At 31.1% G+C, this 24230-nt stretch overlaps 2 protein-coding genes across 2 annotated transcripts; one reads left to right on the top strand and one right to left on the bottom strand.

Moving 5' to 3' along the window:
- The first annotated feature begins 1082 nt into the window (after positions 1–1082).
- On the top strand, positions 1083–9447 carry LOC131640245 (probable DNA helicase MCM8). Its single transcript, XM_058910657.1, has 17 exons — positions 1083–1319; positions 2449–2589; positions 2687–2804; positions 2924–3146; positions 3256–3419; positions 4314–4577; positions 5085–5180; positions 5355–5507; positions 6080–6150; positions 6237–6355; positions 6694–6823; positions 7540–7591; positions 7694–7877; positions 7980–8154; positions 8589–8759; positions 8843–8956; positions 9138–9447. The coding sequence occupies exons 1-17, from the start codon at positions 1107–1109 to the stop codon at positions 9186–9188; spliced, it is 2439 nt and encodes an 812-aa protein (XP_058766640.1). The 5' UTR covers positions 1083–1106; the 3' UTR covers positions 9189–9447.
- Positions 9448–21467: 12020 nt separating this feature from the next.
- On the bottom strand, positions 21468–22011 carry LOC131640254 (lipid transfer protein EARLI 1-like). Its single transcript, XM_058910663.1, has one exon. The coding sequence runs from the start codon at positions 21959–21961 to the stop codon at positions 21593–21595; it is 369 nt and encodes a 122-aa protein (XP_058766646.1). The 5' UTR covers positions 21962–22011; the 3' UTR covers positions 21468–21592.
- Between the last annotated feature and the right edge of the window lie 2219 nt (positions 22012–24230).

Genomic DNA, 24230 nt, shown 5'->3' with positions numbered 1-24230 from the left:
TAATAATAATAATAATAATAATAATAATACATTGTAAGGCCCAATATCAAATTAGAAAATCAATTAAGTACCAATATTTATACATTTGTTCTAATTCCTTAACTCAAAGTCACATGTTCTTTATCAACATAATTTTTCTCATCTCTTCTACGACCAACATCAATTATCCCATGTCCATGAATACTATATTATTTATTCTCTTTCTATTTGCATTTACATTATCTCACGTCTTTCAATTTTATTCTTTATCTCCTATCTATGCAATTTTAAATGTTTGCTATAATTAAATTTTTAGATCTAAATAAAGAAAAAAAGAGAAATAAAACATTAAAAAAAAAACTTTGATTATTTGAACCGTCTGGTTCAGCGAAACCCATTCGATTATACAACTATTTTTATCCCAATTTTATAGACCTAACATTTCATTGGTCCAAATCAAACTGGATTAAATTACAGTTCAAAGTTGAACCGGTTCAACCCAATATTTAAAACATTGCCGAAAACATGGTATTTATCACCCTTTGAAGTAGTTAAGAAATTTAAAATTGAATGAATTGGTTAAAAAAATGTTAAGAACTATAAGCCGAATCATCATTTAAATTTCAAGTTAAACAACATACATAAGACACATACCGAATTTGTTGAATCTATTAAATATTTTGAAAATTTCAAAACTAAACATTTTTAGCTAAACAATAAAGCTATGTTTGGATATTCTAAAAAGAACGGATTAAAGTGGAATGGAGCGGAGCGAAAAGAGAATATTCTTCTATTGTTTAGAAATTTTAAGACGGAAGAGACAATACAAGTTATTCATTCTGCCCAAATCAAAGGAGAACAATATGATAGTAAGTGATGAAATAAAATTTATATCAATACATTCCTCTACACTCCATTTATTTTTAAATTATCCAAATAATAAATAGTATTCTATTTTATTCAGTTCCATCGATTCAATCGATGCTTAAGGTTTATTAAACTACTGAAAATTCTAAAAAAATTTAAGTCATTGCTTAAAATTGAGAAAATTTGTTGGGCTTTAAAAACTCGTGGAAAAGACAACACTCTTTTTACATATTCACATTTTCCCGCGAAAAGCACTGCCAATGAGTTTCACCGGAAACGGAATGCACAGAACCGCAGAAGAGACGGAGCAGAGGATCCGGCATGGATCCGAATCATTTCCCATGCAATCATTCGAGTTAATGGACTTTTACTTTCCTCAACAGCTCTTCACCGTCGAAAAAACCTGGTTCAGTCTCACATCTTCTCTTTTCTCTTTCTTTTCTTCTCCGCAAGGCCAAAACATCGCTTCTCAGGTACTGCAATCACTCTCATCTCTTCAACCGTTTCATTTCCTTACAAACTTGTTGAAAGTTTTATCGATTTTCCATGTTAGTTAGGAATTTCAAATTTCAACTATCATAGGTTAATATTAGGTTTCTAATTTCAAATAAAAGAAGAATCTATATATTTGTACCAAACCTAAGTTATGAAAACTAGATTAGCGAGTATAATAGAAGGAACTAGAGCAAGGATTGGTTTCACAGTGCAATTTTATTTGTATTCGTTTTCAATTAGGTCATGGTCTTTTAAAGCACGGACACCAGAGACACGACACCGGAGTCACTGACACGCCGACACTGTTAATAATTTAAAAAAATGAATAAATTAAACTTAATCACAATTGTCAGTGTTGGTTTCAAATTCCAACTCTAACACTGACACATTTTTTCTAGAGATGTCGGTTTCTTGTAGAATAGTGGAGATAAGAATAACTAAAAGAATATGTAATCTATTGTGATCATTTGGAGCTCCTAAGAATAAGTGCTTATTAGTCCGGATGTACAATTTAGTTAAGTGCTTATTTAATAAGCTCTTATTATACAAGAGTTTGTGTACGAACTATTTTTAGAATCCAAGAGGTAATGAAGATAACCTATACTGAAACAGTTTGAAATAAGATTTTTGAGAGATATGAGCTAAAAACAGTTTATGGAAGTGCTTATGTCTTAAGCTCTTTTAAACAATTAGCAAGTGCTTATGTCATAAAATAAGCCTAAATAAACTTCTTCAGACCTCCCCTCGTATGTCCTAATCGCTTAGAATCTCGCCCCTTCTCTGGTTTTTAAAGCTTAATAAGCTTCTTTCCATTGAATGCAAGTAAATTATATATTTTAATTTTAAAGTGTAGACATGATTTATTCGTATTATCAATCCCGGGTATACATATAATATTTGAATTATGCTGACAGGTGAAAAATGAGTATGGAAACTATGTACTGCCATTTGATTTTCAGCAGCTCAAAAATATGTGTGATGTTAAAGAATTTTATGAAATGTTAACAGAGAAACCTAAAATTATATATTTTAATTTTACAGTGTAGACATGATTTATTCGTTTTATCAATCCCGGGTATACATATAACTTTTGAATTGTGCTGACAGGTGAAAAATGAGTATGGAAACTATGTACTGCCACTTGATTTTCAGCAGCTCAAAATAATGTGTGATGTTACAAAATTTTATGAAATGTTAACGGAGAAACCTAAAATTGCTCTCTTATGCATGAGTGCTGCTGTTCACAAGGTATGTTTGAAGTCGATTATTTTATTTTGCAAACAAGTGCATATCTTATGCTTGACCAGGGATTTATACGAATTAAATAATAATAAACTGGAAACAGGTTTTGCTTTCTAAATGGGAGAGTGACAAGATGGAGCTTTCTGCCAAAGTAGACATCCGTCTTCATAACTGTCCTGAAACCATGATTGCGTTGAAGAACTTAAAAGCAGCTTACATTGGTATACCATAAAATCATTGTAGTGTTTTTTTGTTTTCCTAAAGTTTGCTTGCAATAGTGGAGGTTTTCCCGTTGTATAGAAAAAAAAAAGCATTTTAACATCATTTGAGGATTTGACAGGCAAGCTCGTCTCAGTGCGTGGTACCGCTGTGAAAGCCAGCACCGTCAGGCCTCTTGTGGTAGAGATGAGTTTTGAATGCAGTAAGTGCAAACAAAGTATTACACGTATATTTCCCGATGGAAAATTCTCACCACCGTCAACTTGCAATTTGAATGGATGCAAAAGCAAATTCTTCAATCCATTGCGATCTACTGCTAAGACTATTGATTTTCAGAAAATAAGGTGAGCCTAGATCTTGACTCATAATCTCTATTCTGTTGTTATATTTTGGCTTCCCCCTCCCCCACTTATTCATTTTGAAATCTCTGTTTTCAATGCATGTATGGACTAGGGTTCAAGAATTATTAAAACATGAAGATCATGAGGAAGGACGAGTCCCTCGAACAGTGGAATGTGAACTTACCCAAGATCTTGTTGATTCATGCATTCCTGGAGATGTGGTGACGGTTACTGGAATTATCAAAGGAATTAACAATTACATGGATATTGGAGGAGGTATTATTTACTAATTGCTTGTTTTAGTTATCCACCTTACTTGCTGGCTTGTATTACAAGTTACAAATTGCTTGAATGTTGATGTGAAATCAAGCTAATTAAAGATTGCGAACAGAGATAACCAAGCTATAATCAAGCTAATTAAAGTTTGCGAACAAAGATAACCAAGCTATATTAAAATTCTTCGTGGGTATATGTTTAAACTGTTTTAATATCCTTTATTTATTTCTTTAAGTGCCGTTGCATTTGTATTTGGCTACATATTAAATCATAAATTTCACAGTATTGTATTTTGTATGGCCAATAAATGAATAATAGCTTCGGCGACAAACAGATTAATTTTATTACAGCTGAAATATGTAATATAGATAATGAAAGTGTCTTAGCATCATATTATATTCTCCTGTACAACATGAGTTCTTTAGGAAACCTTGATTGGACCAGCTTCTGCTTAATTCTTAAAGGCTACATAACTTCTTTCCTGTTGTTAAAAACGAATGCATAAGAAGTATGCTAAAATAATATAACTTAAAAACTTACACCATTTAGAATTAAAAAAAAACCAGAGCTATTAGCAAATCTTCATGTAAGATACACGATACCAGTTATTTCATAGTGTAGTATACCGGTAGACGCGGTTACATCAGTTATTTAGACTTATCTATCAATAACCGACAGTATCACTTGTCACAAGGATTTTTGTACTAATTTACTACTAAGTTGTCATATGCTTGCTCTTTATTGGGTGATTGGGTTTTAGTTTATACAAATATTTATCGTTAGGTCACACTAAAGAGTTATCCCTGCTTTAAATACCTCAACTACTTTACATAAAATGCAAATTTATTCTCTGTTGAGCCATTTACCTGATGCAGCTTGTGGGTATTTATCCAGGGAAGTCAAAGAACAAAAACCAAGGATTTTACTATTTGTATCTTGAAGCTGTATCCATTATGAATTCAAAGTCACAGTCCATACCTGATGATTCGCAAGACTCTAATGCCAAAGCTAGACCAACTGAGCTGTTTGATTTGTTTTCATTTTCATCAAAGGATTTAGAATTTGTTGTGAAATTTGCAGAGGAGCATGGTTCAGATTTATTTCGGCAAATTCTTCACTCTATATGCCCTTCCATCTATGGGCACGAGCTTGTTAAAGGTAAATATCCATCTCGTGATGAAATGTGTGTCCTCACCTTAATCACTTGTTTAGTGAGAGGGTGAGCCTTTAGCTCATTGCCGCAATGTTACATTGCTGTCGTGTGATTTGGTGCTGGTGTTCATTGGTTTTGTTGCTGGAAATAGCCTCTCCATTCAGACTAAGATTGTGCACACCTGATTTTTTTAGACCCCGCAGTGACAGAAGTTTCATGCCCTTGTCCACCCTTTTAGTGGCTTGTTTGGTGACATGTTTCTTATGTCCTATGTAATTGTTAGTATAACCTTGCTAGTTCCACTGAAAACTTCATAATCCCCCTATCCAGTCATAATTTTGTTCATTTTAACGACTTATTAATCTCATGGCTGACAAGTGCATTGTTAGCATTTGCTTGTTAAGAATGTGACTCAAGCATTTCTGATACTTCAATGTCATGATATGGGGCTTATGTTCCAAAATCGGCAGTCGAGGGGAAAATCAAATGATAGTTTGTTGTTTATTTGACAGCTGGGATAACTCTAGCATTATTTGGTGGTGTACGAAGGCATTCTATGGATCAGAATAAGGTACCTGTGAGGGGAGATATTCATGTCATGATTGTAGGTATGCTATGTGTTATCTTTGCGATTTTGAATGGAATCAATCCTTCAGAAATGTTTTTCCTTACGGAGAAGTAAATTTATTTGTATCGAAAATGCTTTCTTCATTAGGAAGTTTGCAAAATGGAGAGAGAATAAAAATTTACAAACTAATTGTGTTGCAATTTCAATTTTCTAGGCGACCCTGGTCTAGGTAAGAGCCAGTTGTTACAAGCAGCAGCAGCTGTTTCTCCACGAGGTATCTATGTATGTGGTAACGCAACAACCAAAGCTGGCCTCACAGTAGCTGTAGTGAAGGATCCTATGACAAATGACTATGCTTTTGAGGCAGGTATATGCTTTTTTTTACATTATTTTTTAATGTTGCACTCATTGAACTTGTGGACTCATGATTCAATGTGTACAGCACTATTTCCAGAATTAGCGGATTACCAGTCACTGGTCATAATCGATACTACTCTTTGTGGAATATGTCTTTGAATTGTGTTGTCATGTTACCTTTTATTGTTTATTTCTTCTAGTTGTTCTTCTGTGTTCCATATGTTGAAATCTTTGTTTCTGTATGATAAATGTGGATTTAAAGTGTATATTTAATAAGTCAGGAAGCTAAGTTATCTGTAGTTCTTTTCTGGCCAAGTTGTACGGATTGCTTCCTTGGCGGTGGGCTGAATGATGACATAGTTGTCTGGTGCTTGTCACTATTTCCTTAAGCTCTGAAGATTTTGTTAGTTTATCTTGGATAGTGTCTGACATAATAACTTTCGGATAAAGCGGAAGAGAGGGAAACTGTTATTTTTTTATATGCAATCAATAAGGATATGATTGGGTCTAACTGATTTTGCTGTGATCGTTTGCAAAATTTAGTCCGTATTTTCTGTGAATAATTGTTGCAATTCCTAATAGGTGCTATGGTGCTGGCTGACAGTGGATTGTGCTGTATTGACGAGTTTGATAAAATGTCTTCAGAGCATCAGGTTTGTTCTCTGGTAACCATTGATCAATTTCTGGTTACTTTATTATATCTTAACTGAAGCCTTATTTCAAATTTGTAACAATACAGGCTTTACTGGAGGCAATGGAGCAACAGTGTGTCTCTATTGCAAAGGCGGGATTGGTAGCAAGTTTATCATCCCGGACTTCTGTCTTAGCAGCAGCAAACCCTGCTGGTGGTCATTATAAGTAACATTTTTAATCTTCATTATCCCCTCAATTTTCCATTCTGTTTTTATTTTTAATAATCTATCTTATAATAAGTTATCTAAGTTCATTTATATCCCTTATTTCAATTTTCTCCTTCAATGGGGTAAGTTTGTCTGAATTGATGGTATAAGAAAAGAGTGGAATGGAATGGATTGAGTTCCACTCTCCACTTATTAGTGGGATAAGGCTTGGTTGTTGTTGTTGTGGAATGGAATAGAGTGATCTAACATCAATTTTTTAACATATAACTAGATAATGCTAGTCATGTAACCAAGCAAATAATTTCTCCTGACAATTTCTTTAAATGAAAATCGCAGCCGGGCAAAAACTGTAAATGAAAATTTAAAAATGAGTGCTGCACTATTGTCCCGTTTTGATTTAATTTTCATATTGCTGGACAAGCCTGATGAACTTTTGGACAAACGAGTCTCGGAGCATATTATGTCAGTAAGTTTTACTGTCTTCTTACTTCATGTTGATATTCACTTTTGTACATAAGCTACATGACATTCATATCTTATTCATGGTTGATGGAAATGGCATATTGGCTTCTCATCCTGACATTTGAATAAATAACAACTATACTAATGATGCTTAAGTGTATTACTGAGTTTTCATTATTGGTTTAAACTTTTCAGTTGTTTGATGAGGCTATTTTCAAACTGTAGTCTCTTTAACAGTTAACACAACAATGTATCTGCTTGTGTCAAGGACATGAATTATTAACTGTTGGTAATTTTCATTTCTACATAATTATTCTAGTTCTAGGTTAATCCTTTTTTTCTTTGTCTTCGATTACTTGATCTTGAAGCTACTCTTCTTCTCAAGTAAAGAACTGAACTTAGTAAATAGGTTTGAACAGATACAACATGATACACACACAGACCAACAGAAAAAAGTGGGAAGAGTTGAAAGAATATTGAAAAGGAAAGTAGTTTGGCAAATGACTTAGATGCAATCATATTGTATTTTCTGCACGTTATATTTGGGTGTTTATGCAGTAGGACAATATCTTTTCTCACATTAAACAAAAGCTGAATGTTTTCACATTTCTACCAAATCAATGTTTGGTTTATTATTTTCCATTTGAACCTATCCTATGTTTTTCTATGGTTCTTTTGGTACTTGGTACTATAAATTGATGTTTCAAATGTATATCACAGCTTCATACTGGGTTCGGCCAACACTCACAAGCATCTAAAAAGCGACGTGGAGGTTATCTCTCCCTCGTACATTATATTTTAAATTGGCTAGACTAGAGCATCCTGCATTTTGGCAATTCAAGATTCACTAATGAAATATATACTTCTTGACCAGATCCACCTTCTGATTCAAGAGCTTCTGCATCACAGAATGTTGAAGGGGTAAAATTGGGTGCTAGATCTGGTTCTTTAATTTCAAAGTTGAAACTTGACAGACGAGGAGACAATGATTTTGTTCCATTACCTGGTCAACTTCTTCGCAAATACATTGCTTATGCAAGAAGTTTTGTCTTTCCTAGGTAGTTCAACGTCATATCTACCTTTTGACTCTGGTCTAAGTATTCCCTCAGGAAATTTCACAGTATTTATTTTCTGCATTTTTTCTGATTTCTCTTAATAAGGATGTCCAAGCCAGCAGCAGAAATCATACAAAATTTTTACCTAAAACTTAGAGATCATAACGTTTCGGCTGATGGTACTCCTATAACAGCAAGGCAGTTGGAAAGTCTAGTAAGGCTAGCTGAAGCTCGTGCTCGGCTGGACTTGAGAGTAGAAATAACTACACAGGATGCAATGGTTAGTATTACGTTTTAGTTTGACCTGAATAATTTTAACAGCATTAATCATCTTTTGGTTCTTCAACATGGATAAAAAAAATCGTGAAAGCCAACTTGAAGCATAATGCTGCCATTCATATATAGATGAAAAGCTCTTCTCAAGTTAATAATCCTTGCAAAGAGACGACGTGGAAACATTTTTATTAGGTCAAAAATATTTCCAGCCTTTTTTCTAAAACTAGGAAATCAATGTATTTCGTTCATAAGGTTTTAGTACGTGGAACATGCCTAAAACTATTTCCAGCATCTACTAATACTTTAAAGTCATGTAACACTAGTTTTTATGTAAACAACTAAATTGTTCTGTCAATAAAATTTAAAGTAACAGCCAAGTTTTTTCTTGTCATCAATTCCTTGAGTCATTCCTGTAATGACATTGTCATAATTGTTCAGGATGCTGTTGAAATCATGAAGGAATCTCTGTATGATAAATATGTTGACGAACACGGTGTTGTGGATTTTGGTCGAAGTGGGGGGATGAGTCAACAGAAAGAAGCAAAACGCTTTCTAAATGCCCTTAATAAGCAATCGGAGCTGGAACAAAAAGATTCCTTTTCAGTATCTGTATGTGTTTTCAATTTTTTCCCTACATTCTGTCAATGGTTTCTTTCCTCGATATTAAAACGAATGTGTTGCTTACTTTTCAGGAAATGTACAGTCTGGCAGATAGGATTTCCTTGAAAGTACCTGATGTGGATACTTTCATCGATAATTTAAACAGCGTTGGTTATCTACTTAAAAAAGGACCAAAGACATACCAGGTGTGATGAGATTTTTGCTCTTCACTCTATAGCGGTTTGTTTGATAGTTTCCATTTATTAATATGCATCTCTTTTGTACACCAAGAATCTAAAATGCCTGCCTATCCCTTCCCAGCAACTGTATATATGAAAGAAAAATGTTAAAATTTTGATGACAAGAAAATTCTTTTGACATGTGCAGGTGTTATCCTCTTCTTACTCGCGGAGCCAATCGACTAGGTCAAGGGGCTAAACTTAAGTTGAGTTATGTACATATTTGTGATTAAATGTAAGAGCTTTTGGTTAATTTGTCATGTTATGGAACTTGACAAAAAAAGTGTTCCTTATCTTATACTGAAGTTCCCTTTCCCTAAATACTCCGAAATACTGGGAATGTGCTATACAATTTCACTTGGAGATGAGAAAATTAATCTTATAGTCTCTCATATATTAGCTGGGCGGCAGTTTTGCTGTATTGTTCAATCTTCTAAAGTTAGACAGTCTTTTACCACCCAGGTTTTTTTCAATCTTATAGTCTCATATATAATTTGAATCCTTAAATGTTTGTTTGCAATCAAGTAAACAGCCATATATAATATAATCAATATAAGTACACCTTTTAAATTTACAGTGTTGATTGGGTTGGGAGTTAATATGTGTGATAATCCTTCCATCACCCCCTCAGTTTTACTCCATTAAAAAAAAATATTAATTTGTACTTGCAATGTTGATTATGATTTATGGTGGTGAATATATGCACCTAATGCTTCTCACCTCCTTTAGTAAATTTAACTAGTAATATACACGTGCGATTGCATGGGGAGCGGCATTGTCGCTCTTTCTTTAGTAACATATCGATGTTAGATTTAGTATGAAACCATCTAGTTTTATAAATGCTGATATTAGATTTAGTATAGAAACATATTAATATTAGATTTAGTATGAAACCATTCTGTTTTATAAATGTCGATATTAGATTTAGTATGAATGAGTGGTGTTGCCGCTTTTTTAATAGTATGTTAAAATTAGATTTAGTATAGAACGATCCCGTTTCATAAATTGATATTAGATTTAGTATAGAACGATCCCGTCTCATAAATTTTGTCATTAAATCTATTATGAAACCATCCCATTTTATAAATGTATAGAGATGATAAATATTACTTATAAAGTAGTAAATGTTATACTCATCGGTAGAGATGTAATAACTAGCATATTTGAGGAAGTTTTTAGTTACTTAAACCACGGGTAATAGAATTTGTTTCTTTCATTTCAATTGTTTACTCTTATTATGTCTTCTTGTGAAAATAGGTACTTCAATTTCTCAATGTGTAAAATATATAGTAATCCTTATGTTATTTTTTGTATGTCATTACCTTAAATGATAAGTGAAAATATTTATCAAATGTAATTATTCTGAATATTTTTATTAAAAAATAATAGTGACTAAAAATATAAATGAGTTGATATAAATTTCTATATAAAAATAAATTTTTATTTTATGCATCAATAACAAATATTAGTTTATTATTTCAAAGTCTCCCATTTTATAACTGTGTTTCCGATTTGATTTGCTTAAATTGACTTATATTTTAGACAAAATTTTCTTTAAATTGATTTTATGCATCAAAAACAAATATATATTTTTTAATTTCTAAATTAATAACACCTAACTGATACTTAAAAAATTATTTTTTTCTTCTAAATAATTAGCGAAAAAATATATATAAATCGTAACTATTCTAATATATTTTTATTAAAAATAATGGTTAATAAATATATAAATTTGTTTATACATATTTTTATATAAAAAATAAAATTTTATTTTATGTATCAATGATAAATATTAATTGGTTATCTTGAATTCTTTGATTTTATAAATGTGTTTTCAATTTTCCGTAGTTAAATAAACTTATATCTTAATGAAACATTTAAAAAAAAATAATTTTATGTATCAAGAATAATTATTTTTTACTAGTCTTATTTTAAAAAATAATTATGTTGTATTGGATGCATTCAATTTGTATTTAAATAAAATGTCAATTTATATCAAATAGTATATTTTTATTAACACATTCAATTTATTTTAAATAAAATGTCAACATGCATTTATATTTAAATGATAATTTAGTAATACTCCTATCAAATTCTTGAATTGTTTTTTTCTAAATTAATTATTTCTATTAACGGACTATTAATCAAAGTTATAGCTAAATTTAAACTCTAGTAAAATGGAAATGAAGAATGTATTGGCGATTTTCGTGCAGCCCTATGTCTCCTCCTCCAATCATCGCATCCAGGGGCCTACAGACTAGCCTATATAAACTTAAGTTAGACCACACACTTTTTTAAAATAGAGAAGGCCTAGACTTTTTAATAAACCTATATAGTTAAAAAGACTAGGCCTTAGGCCCTGAACAAAGCCTTTTGAGCCTATCAGGCCGGCCTATTTAAATAAATATGAATAGTTTTTTATTATCATTATGTTATGTTTTGTACTTTGAATTAAAATACATAAATAAAACTTGATTATCTTGAAAACCTTGTGAAAATAAGATGAAAACACGTGATGAACATTGTTTTCATAAGTTCTCTTAAACAAATAGTCTCACAGAATTAATGTTAATAGGTAAGTTAAAATAAGTCAATACAAACAAACTTTTAGTCTCTTGCTTTTTTAGTTAGTTAGTCTATTTAAACATTATTTTAAATGCTTATTTACATATGTTTAAAATAGATAGGCTTTTATCGAGACTAACAGGCTAACCAGACCTTCGAAAAGGCCAGACTCAGACATAAAAATAAGCCTACGACAGGCTACAGGCCAGACTTAGGCTTCAGTTTTTTGACAGGCCAGACTCAGGCTTGGCAAAACCTAGCTCGACCCAACCTATTTCCACCCCTCGTACACGCCACAACCATAACACCAATTCTGAAGAAATATTTTGCCGAAGCAATAAACAATGTGTGCGACATTTCGATCTCCCAACTCCCTCACCGGTTATCAAAGGACATAAGATTGCAACCAAGATACGCGAAGAAGAATACCAAGTGGATTTAGCAGCTTGCAAACACAATCTACATGGTAGAATGGTGTGGCCGAAGGACTCTACGCCTCTAAAGGTATGTGATCATGAAACACATGAGTTCGAACCTAGGTCAAACCAAAAGGTATAACTTTTTAATTTTTTACAAAACAATGGCAATTAACTAGCGTCGGTCACCCCGACACAAACACTAAAATAAAAAATAAATAAAACAATTGGCGTTAAACAAAAGAAAAGAGGGAAATGAAATATTTTTGGAGCCAACCAAAATTTAGGATGAATAACACAACGTCAACCTATAACCGACACAAACATGTTGATAATTGAATAACTATATTAATAAATAAATCAATAAATAGTTAGCGTTAGCTATCCGTGACTACAAAGTCAGATAAATATTAATAAAAAGTGAAAATAATTAGCCCCAGTCTATCTATGTCTAATTAATCAATAAAATTAATAAAACAAATGGAAAAAATAAAAAGTATGTAGCGTGGCGTTAGCATGGGTTTGGCCGACGCTATATCATATACTCAGCGTCAGTGTCAGTGGCCGACGCTAAATCTGAGCAACTATAATTCTATTTTCCAGTAGTGTCCAAAAATATCTCAACAAATATCTACATGATGTGATTTGATTGAATGTATGTGTACAAAAATTTACACTGTCAGTGTATACAAATAAACTATTCAAATATTTATGAAATAAAAACGTTTCTCAAATTTTAAGAAATAATTGAAGGATCAATGCTTAATGTTATGGCCTTCTAAGGCATAAAAAATGTCTACATTTTCTGTATGTCAAAAAGCATTTCTTGACAACGATTGTCAACTGCCACAAACTTCACAATTATGAGTATACATGTTCCTGACCCTTGTGATAAGCTGTCAACTTTGCTATTACATTATGAGTAAGTATCTCCTACCATAGTCATAATTATGCACAATGGAACAATCAAGTAATCTCTCATATGAGTAATCTAGTTTGAAGACCAACACAGTTTCTAACATCAATCGAGTTCTTGTCAAAGTTCTGCTGATATTGATCGAAGTTAGGATTGTCTGGTAATCTAAGGACAAACAACACAATCATATGAACCTTATAATCTGATGCAACATATATTCGAGTCCAAGCCCGTGAATGGAACTGAATTTATGCTGACTCAATATCAGATAGCTCCCATGCATGTTCAAGTATCATCTGCTATCTAGATAAAGCTTCTTCTCAACTAGGCTAAAAGTCACTTGAAGATGTTCCTGCATATTGTGTAGAATGTTCTTTGTAATCCTTTTCTAATTCTTTGTACTTTTCAGCCATTCGTTTCCAAAAATACTTGAACTCCACACCCTTTTGCTTTTGGGGAAAATCCTCAATTTGATGGCGAAGGTGTATCTGTTGCAATAGTCAATGATGCAATAGATGAAAACCAAGAACATATGAATTATAAAACACAAAGATATACAGAAACATGCTTAAATTGGTCACTCACATTGAACTAATCACTAAGGGAATTGCCATTAAGATTCAAAACCTCTTCCATAAGCCAACCATTTCCATCTGGAAGTGGAGATCTTTGTTGATCTTTTGTCACTTCACCTTTTATAACTTGAAATATTCTTCTCAAATTTGTAATATACAAGCCTCTTAAAGATACCACTGTTCTTGGATACGCAAGGGGTATAAGAGTAATTAAGACAACTAGAGTTTTTCATGACCCGACGGTCAACCTCACCCCCACTAAATATTTCCATGAGGAAATTTGCTTATAGTAATTAAAGGAAAATAACTACAATTAAACAAACATTCAAAAAAGCATAAAAAGAACTGAAAAAGGAACTGACAATTTACAGTGGATGTGCACAAGATCATGTGCGTGTTAGGAGGAGAAAGAGAAAGAGATACTACAGGAATTAGAAGAGAACACAAATAAATCTTCATACATGCTGACATCATCGACGACAAAGAATGAGAAACTATCTTCACTCATAAGGGTTTTAGTTTTAGATTCCTGTTCAACAAACTTGACTTTATGTTCATAAGTCAAGGATTTGGCCTCCCAGAGAGCCATGATAGTCCTATATCACTAACAATAAATATATATATATATATATATATATATATATATATATATATATATATATATATATATATATATATATATATAAAAGTAACATAAGATATTTTTACATTATTATATTTATTTTTTCGTAAATCTTAAACCCTAAATCTTAAACCCTATTTTCTTAAGCATATGTTAACATTAATTTCTTTTTCAAATCCTAATTTCTTCCATTTTTATTTAGTGAGTATATAATATTAATTAATACTTAATATTGAAGTTAGGTCAACTTTTGTCTGGCGCCAAAAAGACAAGTTTTGGATATAATTTTTTTTTAATTCAAACATCAATAGTGTAGAAGTGAATATAAATAAATTGTAAGTGTCCTTAAAATCCAATTTTATTTACCTTAAACTTGAAAACCATCGACTCGCTGTAATTTTTTTAAGAGCAATCTCCCTAAATTTATTTTTCGTAAAAATAAATAATATTAAATATTGTCAAAAGTAAATTATCTATATCCTTTAAAATTAATAAGTCCGCGTACAGTTATTTATTTTTAAAATACCGCTTGATACCCAAAACCAAACATTGTGCCATTTCCAACCAACACCATTTCCACCCTTTCAAACATTATATATAGGGCATGACACTATACCATAAATCACCAAGCATTAGTTTCATCATATTATTACATACACATATACATATTAATATTTTCGAGTAATCATCTTTTTGACCGTGGGAGAAAATGAAGCAACCTGAAGTATGGGGTCTTGGATCTATTGTGGCGTTTCTTATTATTGCTACAATACTTATTTTTGGTCCATCTTTTATGGGTGCCATTTCACCTCCTGGAATTCTGTTGCTGTTGGTGTTTGCCATTGTTCTTGTAGCCCTTGTAATTTTTCTCATTATATTCTCTAAATGATGATTACATCATATTCATGCATGCATGCATGCTCCTTCAACGTCCTTGGCCACAAATAATAATACTATATGATAGTATGATATAATGTATTATTCTTAATGAAACACACTCTATGTAAAGCCCTTGTTAAAGTGCTTATAGTATAATATTATTTTTTTGGTTATGTTGATTTTCATTTGTTTCTCTCAATTATATATCAAATGTGTTTTGCTTAATTCTCCGTGATTAAAGTTTAGTGAAAGGTATTATTCGCTTAGTATTTTCCTATTTTCTTGATTTATAAGACTTATATAAGAGTCTTTGATTCCAAACATTACAACAACAAAAAGCACCATTAACAACAAATTAACTATATATATTATTAGTAAATAATATAGTAATCGTACATTATTTGATTAGCAATGATATATTATGTTAACGGCACGTACTACGTCCACAAACATCAAGTACTACTTTTAAGGGAATATTATTAAGATTTATTCCTAAAACATTAGCTTTAATTGATGTACAAAGACACACAGCAGCATAAGATCAACAAGGCCAACAATGAGGGAGCAATAAGGTATGGATTGTGGAGAACCAACCACATTGCTTACCGAATCTGACAACATAGTGGCACAAACACGCAAATTAGGACAACCCAGCGGTGGTGGTGGAGGCACAGTTGGCGTTTGAGCGGAGCTAAGGGTGGCGAAGAAAAAGATGTTAAGGGAGAGAATTAGAATGGTAATGGATGCAACACCATTTGAATCCGTTTTGCAATCAGATGTTAAAGAGGCCAGGGACATAATTTTATAGGCAAATCAAAAAGGGAATTATTTTTAATTTCTTTTTTCTTTATTAATTAGACAAAGTCTTTAGTTAATTATTATTAATGTTGGTAAATATTTTCTCTCTCATTAAGAACTCCAATCTTTTTATTGTTGAAATATTTTATATTTAAATATTATTTAATTATTATATTTCAATAATTATTACGTGGGAAAATATATTTATATGAATTATATTAGTTATTTATTAAAATTAAGTGTCTTAATTGATTAAGTGGTCAAATAAAGTTTAAAAGACTAATTAGATTTCTATTTAGTAACTAATTATTTAATTAATTGGATGTGAGCTCAAATATGAGTGAATGATAGGATAGTCCATTTCGGAATAATGAGAGCCTTAATTGACTATCACCCTATATATGTATAGGTTATGGTCCAAATATACTCGACAACAAGCAGTTTACCTCTTCTCCCATTTGAAGAGTGTTCAAGGCATTAGGAGTATCAGTTGAGAAAGATCCACAAACCAACAAGTGTCATTCACTTGTCTCTACACTTTTATATTTTAGAATTATAATTATCATTGTCAAAAAACTTTTATCTTATGGATTCAATTATTCCTAAAATTGCATCTCTCATATACTTACATGTCATAGATCATGTAATTATATACATTTTCATATTTATTTATTCTATTCCGCACTAAAATATATGATATAATATGCAGGAGATTTATATGTGAATAATTGTTATTGAATTAATTCTAACAAGTGATATCAGAATAGATCTTCATTTTTAGTTTATTGTGATTTGTCCTCTAAACATCATTATTCTTTTTTGGGATCATGACACTATATGTTTTATGAGGCATGAAGTTTTAATGAAATTTTTTGAGTATTTTTTGGTTACACTTACTATGAAGTTTATGGTTTGTATGTTGATTTTTTGGTTACACTTACTATGAAGTTTATGGTTTGTATGTTGATTTATATAGATTTAGGATCTTCCACTTCTTATGTATGATATCCTTAAAAACTATAAATCATGGTTTTGAAATAATTAATTAAGTAATTATTTACTAAATAGAAATCTATTTAAGCCAAGAGTAATTAATTATGCTTTTGGTTGATGATATATGTTGGTATGTGTTAGCAATGAGTTTATTTTGGTGAAAAAATGATAAATAGGTGATTGTGGTTCTGAACTCCATAGTACTCGGCTACATGTGAAAAAATGTGTTTCTGGGCTGTTTTACGAGCCTGTAACCGGTTACGAGTTTGGGGGTAACCGGTTACGGGTTTGGGGGTAAGCGGTTACCACTGTTTGTGTGAGAAAAATTCAAATTAAAATCAGCGTAACTTGAGTTCTGTAACTTGGAATTAGGTGTCGTCGGAAGCATTGGAAAGCTCTTCAAATGCTCTATTTAGTAGTGAATTAATGGAATGGTTTTATACAAATTATTTAGGGTTCATAGTAAAATATGACATGTTGTGATCATTAAATGTATGCTATTTGTGGAATTTTGGAAGGATGAACTATATGGTGATTGATTATTCATGTCCTAGTTATGTACGCGCCTAATGTGATGCACAATGGTTAAATGACATTATTTGATCAATTTTATGCTACTCTTGTATGTATGCTTAAGTAAATGCACTGTGTTGAGTGTTATGCTATGATTACTTGCTTGGCTTGTTATCCGATTGTTCGATCAAACATTTGGATGTGAATTATGACATATACTTGAATCAAAGTAGACCCATGCTACTAGGTGGTAAGGCACCAGTATCTTCGTTAGGTTATACACACATGGACTACTGTGGCGATGTGCTTGTGAGGGTCTAAAAGGGATTTTCCCACTTGCGGTTCACATCGGCATTATCGAAAGGTTGTGCACACCTGAGCTACCATTGCAATGTGCTTGTGGGGGTATTATAGGGCGTTTCCCCACTTGCGGTTCACATCGACGTGTTTGGTATGGTGGGGAATTGATGCCACATAGGCAATATCCCTTCAGACTCGCCTCTAGTGATGCCATGTAAGCAATATCACTAGGCTTTGGCATGGTGGGCTTATGCAGTCATGATGGTGTATTTGCACTTGCGGTTCACACATGCGTATAGATGATTTACAGGATCACATAGTCAATGTCACTTCTTCCAGGACTAGGTCTTGCAGAACTCGTCATAGATAAAATTCCATTTAGGACCCATTTGACTCATCGTGCGGTGTGCTTGTGCAAGTCTCTTGACACTAGGCACTTGGTTACTCATCGAGGGTGTGTTGTGCAGTCTAGGTAGACCGACGAATACTACTTCTGGATTCCTCGTACACAGATACTTGTCTGCATACTTGTTTGTACTAACCTTGTTTGAATTTAGGGTAGTTCCGATAGCAGATAGGAAGGTAAACACGGAAGACCTGACCTTGAGGGTAGCTCCCAACAGAAGGCAGGAAGGTAAACCCAGAAGACCTATTCTGGAGGAAATGTACACCCAATGACCTTTTTGTATGTTGTGTGATATGAAATTCCCAGTTGGGGCGGTCAAGGGACTCCCCAATTATGGTGCTATGTGCTGTTGAGTTCTTTGTACCGGACTGTGAGGAAACCCCAGATCAATGGTGGATTGCATAGTAAAGTCGTGTAAACATAAAATCATGAAAGTATTCAGTGGATTGCATTCACACCTATAATGGTATACATGTGGCGATTATAAGGAATATCATCACTAGCAATATTTATGTCATTTTAAATAACATTTGATATGTTAGTTGTGACACTTGTTACTTGTTATGATTTTGAAGCTTCATAAGATTGATATCAAGTTAGTGTTTCTTAATGGTAACATTAAGAAATACAATATGATGCAGCGGGAGAAAATTATGTGTCAATAAATACACAATTTATGGTTTGCAAATAGATAAAATTCATTTATGAGTCATTAGTTTTTTTTTTTGAAATTGTCTCATTTATGATACTACAATATTGCATAAGGTAATTGTCTCGTTTGATTTTGAGATGCTATTATGAAAAATTATTGGGTTTTACAAGTTCAATGGGAGTAAGTTTATGTTCCTAGTTTAATGTGTTGATTTTATTTTATTTAGTCAACAATGATATATGATTATTGTGTGAAACCAATATATCTCTAACAAAAATTTAGTGATAAAAAACCTTGGAGATTATTCTCAAGGTATCATCCAGTTATATAAACTATGACATAAAGACCTAGAAAATAAAACTGACATGAAAGACAATAAACTATGATATGTCTTAATTATTAAGGGAGACTATTAAGTCTCAATCATTGTCCAAAAGAATTTGCAAATTTAGAAAATTAAGTTTTTTTTTTTTTATATTTTGGTTGTGGGAATCTTATATATGATTTTATACGTATATGGAAAGACGTAGATAAAATCTTTAAGTAGATACTTGAACAATTCAAAATTGAATTGTTGAAAGAAAAAAGGCCAACTATTAGGATTATTGTAGAGAACAAAAATAGTTTGTACTCATAAATCGGGGATCTGACAATGAGGAGATCATTAGTATGTTCGACTTCTGATATTTTAGATGTCGAATAGACATTCTTATACAGAATAAATGAAGGTAAGTTATTTATGTCATTCAGTTACAATTCAATATAAGATTTTGAAAGACCATTCAAGTTATATTTTGCAGTAAGCAAATCTTATAGTGTTTCAACAATAAATTTTAAAAGCCTATTGACTTATAATTTATTTGTGAGATATTGGATCAAACTCTAGTATGGTCGAAGGGTAGCTTCTTGGTTCGACAGGATTAAGCATGAAGTCGAAGATTGTTCACATGCTTGTGTCAAAAATGCTAGGGTTGTTAGCATGTTAAATTAGGTTTTAGTGTTTAAACCCTAATTTGTTAAGTTAGCTTGTTTATTAAGTTGGCTTGTGTAATGGGCCTTGTGGAAGAAGCCCATTAGTTAGTATGTTAGGTTTTATGATAAATAGCATACTAGTCTCTCATCATTGCTAAGCTGCAAATCCTAATTTAGGGTGAGAGAGGTTATTTGTTATTCTTGTAAACTTGTAATCTTGTTTTAAGAGAAAGTAAAAGAATAGCAGTTATAACCAATTCTTGTGTTCTTCTTATCTTCCCTAATTCCTATTATATTTTGTTCTTGACATCGTTTTTTCACAACATTATTATTGTTGAAACTAGAATATATGCATGTGAAATTTAAGCTAAAGACTCGCTAATCAAAGATTTTATATATAAGGTCTTTTATATGATTGTTGTCACTAAGGATGTCTTAGATTAGTGAGAGCCACTCATTCTTTATGTTTTATAATATTGTTTTGATATCAATACAGACTTTATGTTAAGATTATCTGCAGAAATAATGTTTATAAGGTCATTGCTGTTATAACCATTTCTGTATCGTTTGTGCAAATATTGAATTTGCAAACTTTAGTTTAATCTCAATAAGGACTTTAATTGGACCAGTTGGAAATTGACATGATTTAGAGATCACATTGTATGAAATTTCCATCTCATTTACCCATATAAATCTATGTCATCAAGTACATTTATGTGGTGGTCGTCGAGTTCCGTCATGTTATAAGTCAGTGACGACAGTCACGGTGGTCTCATTATAATGTATGAGATTAACCAGATTGTAAAGTTGAAATCTAAGGATAAGTAGCATTCGAATGCGCTCCTAAAGAATATAATATAATTATTAAGATATATTGTCCAAGTGGAAGATTGTTGGAATATTTTATATTTAAATATTATTTAACTATTATATTTCAATAATTATTATGTGAAAAAAATGTTTATATAAATTATATTAGCTATTTATCAAAATTAAGAGCCTTAACCGATACCGATTAAGTAATTGATTAAGTGGTCAAATAGAATTTAAAAGATTAATTAGATTTTTATTTAGTAATTAATTAATTGGATATGAGTTCAAATTTGAGTGGATGTATGATCCATTTCGGAATAATGGAAACTCTAATTGGTATATATATATATATATATATATATATATATATATATATATATATATATATATATATATATATATATATATATATATATATATATATATATATATATATATATGGTCCTCAATATACTGTACAACAAGCAATTTACTTCTTCTTTTCATGTGGAGAGTATTCAAAGTATTAGGAGTAGTTAAGGAATATCCACAAGTTAACAAGTGTCGATCACTTGTCTCTACACTTTTGTGTATTTATGAAATTTCATCTCTCATATGATAACATGTCGTAGATTCAGTAATTATATAATGTTGATGTTGATAGTTATTTATTCTATTTCATACTAAAGTATAATATGGTATAATAATATGTAAAACATCTATATGTGATTAATTGGTATTGCATTGATTGCAACATTTACCTCTTAACTCCTTTTAAACCTTTAGTTCAAACCAATTGGATTATCGAACTCCACATATGTACTTGTAGAATTAATAATCTTGTCTGTCCTCCAAAATAAAACCAAACATACATACATAAACAACATTAAGAAGTAAATGAGGTGGCTGCAATTTTTTATTAAGGACTTCACAAAATAAACGATAATAAGGACTTTTTATTAATTAAAAATTAATAATCTTGTCTCTCGTTTATTAACATTAAGAATTAATATTAAATAAACGATCCCTTCATAAACTATAATAAAGACTTTTTATTAATTAGCAAACTTTTGCTCATAACATTAACATACAACAAGAATGTAATTATATGACTTATAAGAGTCTTCAATTACATGATCCATACTTTATTGGTAATTATTATAATTATTAGAAATCGTCATATCATTTGACTATATTATATAAGTTAACTGCATTGGGAGAAACTGGGTACATTTTGTTCACAAACCTTGAGTACTTCCTTTACGGGAATATTAATGTCTATTCCAACAACATTAGCCTTGACTACTGCACAAACGCATGCAACAGCATCAGCCTCTACAAGACCACTAATGATGGAGCAACAAGGTTTGGCTTGTTGAATGCCAACCCCAATATTTCCCAAAAATGGCAACAAAGCAACGCAAGCTTGCAAAGGAGGACATTTCGGCGGTGGTGATGGTGGTGACACGGTTGGCGCTTGGGCGAAGCTAGGAGTGGTGAAGAAGAAGATGCAAAGGGCGAAGACCACGATGATGAGATCAATTGTAATGGATGCAACACTCTTTGAACTCATTCTGCAAATGTTTTTAAGATATGTTTAGTAAATTATTTTGAATTATTTGATTTTTGTTGTGGTTGATGAATGAAAGGTGAGGGACATAATTTAATTTATAGGCAAATTAAAAGGGACTTTGGAGATCTTAGAAATTTCTATTTTTTTTTTTATATTTCAATGAATCCTAATATGGACCACTTATCATGGACCTGCACTTAATTAGTTGGATCTCTTGAATGAATTAAAATTAATTAACAGAGGGTGAATTGTTAGGCAAATCTATTCAACCTAATTTAGTTTTAAATTTTGTACTTTGAATTGCATGCACTGCCTATATATAGATGAATTATTTTTTTCCTAACTTAGAAATAGCATTGGTTGTTAATTTGTAGTCATGGAATTTAGAAGAGGTAAAAAACTTGACGTCGAGGGAAGCTTTGCTACGTAAGTTGGACGTCTCTAGCAAATTAAAGGTAATGTACTGCTATTGTAAAAAAGTTTTACACTGTCATCCAATAGAAACAAGTCATTTCGCAATGTCATATAAACTTTTTAAAATTTACAGTCTAATTTGTCCTGATTCATGGTTTAGGTTGACAGTGTAAAACTTTTTTACACTGTGCCAGTGCATCACTTATTTTCTCTTTTTCATTATGTATATATTTTATAATAATAATAATAATAATAATAATAATGATATTATTATTATTATTATTATTATTATTATTATTATTATTATTATTATTATTATTATTATTATTATTATTATTATTATTATTATTATTATTATTATTATTATTATTATTATTATTATTATTATTATTATTATTATTATTATTATTATTATTATTATTATTATTATTATTATTATTATTATTATTATTATTATTATTATTACTACTGAAGTATTATTTATCTACACGGTTAGTCCAGTTTTAACTTTTAACCATCATATGTAAAAAAAAACCATCATATCACTAAAAATATTTAACCTTACCCATATTAATCTTTAAAGTTTTAAAGTGACATATATGAATGCTTATGATTTGTGTACTGTATATATATTCTTCTACTTTTTCTATGATGTCAATCTGTTTTAGTTTATTGCCCAAACTGATTACTATTTCTTTTATTTTCTTCTACTTTTTCTATGATGTCAATCTGTTTTAGTTCATTTGGTTCAAAACAAACTTTTTCAATCTAAAATCTTCAAATTATTCTATATAACTTTTTTTTTTCTTCTTTCCTACACTTTAGTCAATGTCTCACAACATCAGTTTTGTATTCTTTAAACTTATATTTAAACTAATTTACATATAAAATTCTCTAGTAATATCATATTAAAAGTTTTTAATATTTTTAGACCAAGCCCCTAGTAATATTTTTACCTAATTTTTTTAAATGATATAAAGAATAAATTGTGCCCTTCAAAATGTGTATCAAAATTATTGAAGGGCTAGAATCAAATATAAATTATTTTGGCTCTAACAGTAGCATGTTGAGAATACTGGTGCACTTTGAACGAAGGTTTATTAATGCAAATTGAATTTGTATTTAACTCACTCTGTATTTTGTATCTAATAAAGAGAAATTCTATGATCATGTGAAAGAAAAAAATTGGACCAGGTCCTACTTTTTTATTTTTTTCTTCAAAATAATAGAGTAAAAACTTAAGTGAATTTGCTTGTAGGATACGCCAGTTTAAAAAATATATTTGTTTTGTTGAAAATTATTATAGAATAAACTTTCGAATTTTTTTTTTTAAATATCCAGTTTTTTAAAAAAAATTTCAAAAATAACAAGGTTTTCAAAATATTTACAAAAATGTTTTTTTTTTTAAAATTTTAACACGTTGTCGCGGGGGGGTGGCGACAACGTTTTGGGCCTAGGAGTTGTCGCCACTGGGCCTGGCGCCTCCTTTGTTTTGTTTTGGTGTTGTCGCCACCCCCCCGGCGACAACACCCCCCCTATTTTTTTTTTCTTTTTTTTTGTTATTTTTTTTCTAATTTTTTTTATATAATTTTTCCAACTCTTTTTTCAACATTATTTGTTTATATAATTTTTTTGTTAATTTATTTTCCATCCGTATTTTTTTAACTAATAATTTGATTTCATTTCATTGAAAAAATAAATTACAAAGACACATAACACCTAAATACTATGTTGTGGAGCTAGCACCACGATTAGGACATTTGTTCCTATTATGTCATACCTCACGACATATACTACACTTCCTCTGCATTTTTTCAGTGATATCCATATCGGTTCTAATACGCCTGCTGTTTGG

This window comes from Vicia villosa, unplaced genomic scaffold (assembly GCF_029867415.1).
Source record: "Vicia villosa cultivar HV-30 ecotype Madison, WI unplaced genomic scaffold, Vvil1.0 ctg.003014F_1_1, whole genome shotgun sequence".
Taxonomy (NCBI): Eukaryota; Viridiplantae; Streptophyta; class Magnoliopsida; order Fabales; family Fabaceae; genus Vicia; species Vicia villosa.
Note: the sequence above shows the minus strand (reverse complement) of the source record. Positions and strands in the feature narration are given on the sequence as shown.